At 53.8% G+C, this 6,296-nt stretch overlaps 1 protein-coding gene across 3 annotated transcripts in view; it reads left to right on the top strand.

The window, feature by feature from the left end:
- Nucleotides 1–6,296, top strand: part of DEF6 (DEF6 guanine nucleotide exchange factor) — a 20,113-nt gene extending 13,817 nt beyond the window's left edge. For all 3 annotated transcript variants that reach the window (XM_040644721.1, XM_040644720.1, XM_040644719.1), the window contains exons 6-11: nt 1,902–2,010; nt 2,209–2,507; nt 3,543–3,709; nt 3,812–4,010; nt 5,409–5,499; nt 5,711–6,296. In XM_040644721.1, the coding sequence (XP_040500655.1) occupies nt 1,902–2,010; nt 2,209–2,507; nt 3,543–3,709; nt 3,812–4,010; nt 5,409–5,499; nt 5,711–5,934 (1,089 nt within the window). In that variant the 3' untranslated portion in view covers nt 5,935–6,296. The remainder of the gene's footprint in view (nt 1–1,901; nt 2,011–2,208; nt 2,508–3,542; nt 3,710–3,811; nt 4,011–5,408; nt 5,500–5,710) is intronic.

The following is a 6,296-nucleotide window of genomic DNA, read 5'->3' as shown; positions in this document are numbered from 1 at the left end:
GCTCTGTCTGTTATTATTTTAGGAGGCTTAAAACAATTATTTTAAATTGTAGTTTAAAAAAATATATGTGTATACACACACACCCCTAACATGAAATTTGCCATTTTAACCATTTTAAGTGTACAATTCATAGCATTAAGTACATTCACAATGTTGTGTAACCCTCACCACTATCTATTTCTAAAACTTTTTCATCATCGCAAAGAGAAACTCTCTACCTATTAAGAAATAAGTCATCCCTCCTTTCTCCCCAGCCCCTGCTATCCTCTATTCTACTTTCTGTCTCCACGAATTTGCCCATTCCGGGTACCTAGAAGAGAATGGAATCATCTAATATCTTGTCCCTTTGTGACTGGCTTTTTTCAGCTAACGTTCCAAGGTTCGTCTGTGTTGTGGCATGGGTCGGGACTTCATTCCTTTTTATGGGTGAATAATATTCCATTGTGTAGATAGACGACATTTTGTTCATCCGCTCATTCATTGATGGACAATGGGTTGTTCCCATCTTTTTGCTATTGTGAATAAAGCTGGTTTGGCCATCCATGCAGAAGTTTCTGGGTGAGCATATGTTTTCATTTCTCTGGATACATACTGAGTAGAATTGCTAGATCATATGGTAATTCTATGTTTAACTTTTTAAGAAATAGCTGAATTGTTTTCCCCGGCAGCTGTTCCATTGCACATTCTTGCCAGCAGTGTATGAGAGCTCCACTTTCTCCACACCCTTGTCAACATGTGTTATTTTACATTTTTAAAAATTATTATTATAGGGCGCCTGGGTGGCTCAGTTAGTTAAGCGTCTGCCTCTGGCTGAGGTCATGATCCCAGGGGCCTGGGATCAAGTCCTGCATCAGGCTCCCTGCTCATGGGGGAGTCTGCTTCTCCCTCTGCCCCTCCCTCCACTTGTTCTCTCTCTCTCTCCAAATAAATAAATTAAATATTATAAAAATTTTTTATTATAGCCCTCCTAGGTTCTCTCCATCTTTGTCACATAAGGAAGCAGGTGTCACTGAGGACAGAGCCAGATCTTAGGCAGAGAGCCCAGCTCCACCACTAACAGGCAGAGTGAATTGGGCATGTTCCTGGACATAGTAGAGCCTCAGTTTCTTTTTCTGTAAAGTGGAGCAAATAATGCCTGTCTGGCAAGGTTGTTCCAGAGCTGTGAATAAAACGGTGCATATAAAACACTAGTTCAGCCTCTAGAGCCTACGAAGCTCAATATATGGGACACGCAGAGGGCTCCGATGGTGGAGTGCTCAACTCTTGATCTCAGTTTGTGAGTTTTTGAGTCCCACGCTGGGGGTAGAGATTGCTTAAAAATAAAATCTTAAAAGAAGAAGAAGAGGAAGAAGCAGCAGCAGCAGCAACAGCAGCTCAACAGGTGGTAGCTGTTATTTTCCGCTAAAATATAAGCTTAGGGGAGGCAGGGATTTGATCTGTTCAGCACACCTCAGTATCCTAAATGCCTAGAACAATGAGCCCTACTCAGTAGACACGTTCCAATATCTGTGGAATGAATGAATGGAGAGCTTTCCCAAAAAGGCAGGGTTATATGAAAATGAATGATTTGGGTAGTGAGGACCCTGTCACTGGTGGTGTTCAAGAATGATCTGCATCCACACTCAATAATGGATTAGGTGCCAGGCCCCATGGAGAGACCCCAAGATGAAAACACCCCCACCCTACCTCCAAAGAGCAGAGGCTACAAGACTGGTGGGGACACAAGGGCACCCATAACTGACCTCCATGCCAGGCCGTACAGGCTCCTGGCAGAGTGGGAGCGGTGCCCTGGGAGGACGGTCAGCACGGAGGGGTCGGGGATGGAGCTGGAGCACCCCTGCGGCGGGTGTGGCCCCATCCCAGTGAAGCCAGCCTGTCGGGGGCCACCTGCCCTCTCCCAGGTGCTGCCCGACCGAGAGGGGAAGCGCTGCATGTTCTGTGTGAAGACAGCCTCCCGCACGTACGAGATGAGCGCCTCGGACACGCGCCAGCGCCAGGAATGGACGGCTGGTGAGTGCTCGCTGGGTGGCCGGGGTCGGGCTGGGCCTCAGTCGCCTCGTCTGTGAAAGGGGGTGATAACACTGCCCAGCGGGAGGCCGGCGACTGCCTCGAGCCACCTCTAAGGCCCCTTTCTGGAGGTGGGCCACCTCGAGGACCCCGCTGCTCCCGGCTAGGCCACCTGCTGACCCCCTCCCTGACCCTCCGCAGCCATCCAGACCGCGATCCGGCTGCAGGCCGAGGGGAAGACGTCGTTGCACAAGGACCTGAAGCAGAAGCGGCGCGAGCAACGGGAGCAGCGGGAGCGACGCCGGGCGGCCAAGGAGGAGGAGCTGCTGCGCCTGCAGCAGCTGCAGGAGGAGAAGGAGCGGAAGCTGCAGGAGCTGGAGCTGCTACAGGAGGCGCAGCGGCAGGCCGAGCGCCTGCTGCAGGAGGAGGAGGAGCGACGCCGCAGCCAGCACCGCGAGCTGCAGCAGGCACTCGAGGGCCAGCTGCGCGAGGCGGAGCAGGTGGGGCGCTCACCCGGCGCGGGCCAGCGGCAGAGGCACGCGGAGGCACGCGGCCCGGGAGCTGGGGGCGGGGCCTGGGCCGGGGGCGGGGCCTGGACGGGGGCGGAGCCCGCGGGCTGGGGAAGGAAGGGCGTGGAGGCGGGGCTTGGAATGAGGGACTTGGGACAGAGCCTGTGCGCTTGAAACATGTGTCTGGGATGGGGCCTGTGCCAGAGGCGGGATGAGGAAGGAGTGGGGGTGCAGGAACCTGGCGAGGGATAGCTTGAGATGAAAGATGGGGTGGGGCCGGAGCTGAGTGCTGGTTCGGAGACCTTGGCTGGGAGCGAGGTTTGGACAGAGATGCTGCAGAAAACCCCCTAGTTGGGGATGAGTTTGGACCAACGCTAGACTAGATTGGACTAGACTTGGTCTAAGTTGACAGTGAATCCAGTGTGGGGAATGCAGGATGGGAAGAAGGAGGGATGAATGTGGAGGCGGACTAGGCATGTAAAGGCAATCAGATTTAGGATTTAAGAGATCTAGAGCTGGAATTAGAGGCAGCTGGATTCGATCCCAGCTCTGCCTTTTAGGAGGCTTGTGATCTCAGGCAAGTTACTTAGCTTCTCTGTGCCTCAATCACTTATCAGTTGATGCTAACTGTGCTCCTGGAGGTACGATGAGAATCAGCTGAGGAAACACCTTTAGTTGTTACGACAATTATAATTATAGTCACTCCCTGACTAGCGCTAGCCCTAATTATAGTCATAATACCCAATATTATAACACATAATAATAATTATTAAGGCTGGTGCTGGGGGGGTGACTTGAGCCCCTTTCCCCCATGTAGCATCTGTTCACTGACCATTATCTGACCTAGTCAGGCTCCCAGAAAGAGATCAGATCAGGAAGGAATCCCGCCTTGAAGGAACTCCCGACCCTCACAGGGAGAGGGCGATGTGGGCCAGCCCAGCGGAGCCCTGGGGAAAGGCAGCGTACCTGCAGCCTCCCCTACCCCATGCGGTGCCCCCCGTGACGCGGCTCCGCGTCCCGGCACAGGCCCGGGCCTCCATGCAGGCTGAGATGGAACTGAAGAAGGAGGAGGCTGCCCGGCAGCGGCAGCGGATCCAAGAGCTGGAGGACATGCAGCAGAGGCTCGAGGAGGCCCTGCACCTGGAGGTGAAAGCTCGGCGCGACGAGGAGGCCGTGCGCCTCGCCCAGACCAGGTAGGACCCCTTCTCGTTCTCGTCCCCTGACGCCCCGGCGTCCCGCTTGCTGAGCACCTGCGAGGCGCCTTGGCTCTGGGGACGACCCGGTGTCCCCCGCAGGCTGCTGGAGGAGGAGGAGGAGAAGCTGAAGCAGCTGCTGCAGCTCAAGGAGGAGCACGAGCGCTACATCGAGCGCGCGCAGCAGGAGAAGCAGGAGCTGCAGCAGGAGATGGCGCAGCAGAGCCGCTCGCTGCAGCAAGCGCAGCAGCAGCTGGAGCAGGTGCGGCAGAACCGGCAGCGGGCCGACGAGGACGTGGAGGTGAGCCCGGGGTGGGGGCGGGGAGCACAGGGCGGAGGCCGGCGCCGGGAGCACCTCCACGCGCAGGCTCCGCCGCCTTCTCTCAGACCCTGACTCCGCCGTTGCCTCGCTGTGTGACCTCAGGCGAATTGCCTAACCTCTCTGAGCTTCAAGTCCCTCATCTGGGGAAGGGGCCTGTGATAGCATCGTCTGAAGATTAAAGGAGCTGATGGGTGATGTTTAGTATGTAGCAAGTGCGGAAGAAACATCAGCTGCTATTTTTATCGTTGTTATGAATCTGGGCGAAATTTTTCCTCATACTCTTCTACCTTGCTATCCCTGTACTTGGGCTCTAATCTCCATAGAAGAGGGGTTTGGGTTTTGTTTTTCGGTTTTTTAATTTTTATGTTTTTTTTTTTTAAGATTTTTATTTATTTGAGAGAGAAAGAGAGCACAAGTGGGGGGAGAGGCAGAGGGAGAAGGAGAAGCAGACTCCCGGCTGAGCAGGGAGCCAGATGCGGGCTTGATCTCAGGGTCCTGGAATCATGACCTGAGCCAAAGGCAGAAACTGTACCGACTGAGCCACCCAGGCACACCTAATTTTTGATGTTCTATTAATATTGATTATTTTATTTTGCCTTGTTGGCTGACATGGTCATTGTAAAAAATTCGGACACAGAAACATGTAACATAGAAAGGAAAAGTTCCTCTGTGGTTTCCTCACCCGACAACCACTGCTAATGGCTGGATGAACAGTGGAGCAGAGGTTTTGCATTTGGTCCTGGAGAGGTGGTGTGGTGCGGTGGTTTACGGCTCAACATAGGTTCCGGGCCAAGTCACTTACCTTTTTTTTTTTTTTTTTTTTTTGATTTTTTTTTTTTTATTTTTTTTTTTTTTTTTAAGATTTTATTTATTTATTTGACAGAGAGAAAGGGAGAGAGAGAGAGAGCACAAGCAGGGGAAGCGGCAGGCAGAGGCAGAGGGAGACGCAGGCTCCCCGCTGAGCAGAGAGCCTGACGTTGGGCTCGATGCCAGCACTCTGGGATCATGACCTGAGCCGAAGTCAGACGCCTAACCGACTGAGCCACCCAGGCACCCCATCGCTTAACTTCTTTTGCACTTGTTAACTTCTGCTCTGAAGGTTAACTAAAATAATAAATATACTTAGCACATCTTAGCTGCTTAACGAATAGAAACTATAATGATGAGGATTTTTGACCCTTTGGGGGTCTATGAGACCCCTGAAATTGGAAGTTAACTGTTCATCTATATAACTCTTCATGAACATACGTGAGTTTTTCTGGGGAGATGATCAATAGCCTTTGTCGGATTCTAAGAGGCCTGTAAACCTGAAAAGGTCAAGACACCCCGTCTAGGATGGTGCCTCTGACCCACCCTCCGCTGGCCCTGCCCCCACAGGCTGCCCAGCAGAAGCTGCGCCAGGCCAGCACCAACGTGAAACACTGGAATGTTCAGATGAACCGGCTCATGCATCCAATTGCACCTGGAGGTGAGAAGGGGTAGACCCTGCAGCTTGCTCTGGAGTGGGACGGGGGAAGGGAGGGAGGGAGGGAGGAAGGGATACCTCCAGATCTACAGAGGCTGCGTGGGATTGAAGGTCAGGGGGTTCTCCTCTCCCCCAAGGGCTGAGACAAGGCCCCTCAACCTCTCCCCTGTGCATGCCCCTTTCTCCTTACTCGCGGTTGCCTCTTCTCTGCCAGATAAGCGTCCCACCACCAGCAGCTCCTTCACAGGCTTCCAGCCACATCTACTTGCCCGCCGCGACTCCTCCCTAAAGCGCCTGACCCGCTGGGGATCCCAGGGCAACAGGACCCCCTCGCCCAGCAGCAGTGAGCAGCAGAAGTCCCTCAATGGTGGGGATGAGGCTCCCAGCTCGGCTTCCACCCCTCAGGAAGATAAACTGGACCCAGCACCAGAAAATTAGCCTCTGCTATCCCCTCCCCCCCCCAACCTCATACCCACCAGAACCTGGCCACAGCTGGCCTGTGGGTGATGCCAGCCCCCGCAGAAGAGGAAGCTGAGGTCCTGGTGCCAGGAGCCCCGGCCCTCCAACCGTGACAGTCCTGAATGGAGCCTAGTTCATTATGGGCACCAGCCCCAGGCCCCTGACCCCTGAGGCTGTCTGGGATGTTGATCCTTGAGAACTTGATCTCGTGCCTTAACCCCAAGGACCCTGTGCCCTGGGCTGGAAAGAAGAGCAAACCAGCAAGCCAAACAGCATGGGCCCTCAGACTGCCACCAGGCTGCGGAGCCACATTTCCAAATAAAAACTGCTCTTGGAATGAA

The sequence above is a fragment of the Ursus maritimus genome, unplaced genomic scaffold (genome assembly GCF_017311325.1).
Source record: "Ursus maritimus isolate PB19 unplaced genomic scaffold, ASM1731132v1 scaffold_30, whole genome shotgun sequence".
Classification (NCBI taxonomy): Eukaryota; Metazoa; Chordata; class Mammalia; order Carnivora; family Ursidae; genus Ursus; species Ursus maritimus.
Note: the sequence above shows the minus strand (reverse complement) of the source record. Positions and strands in the feature narration are given on the sequence as shown.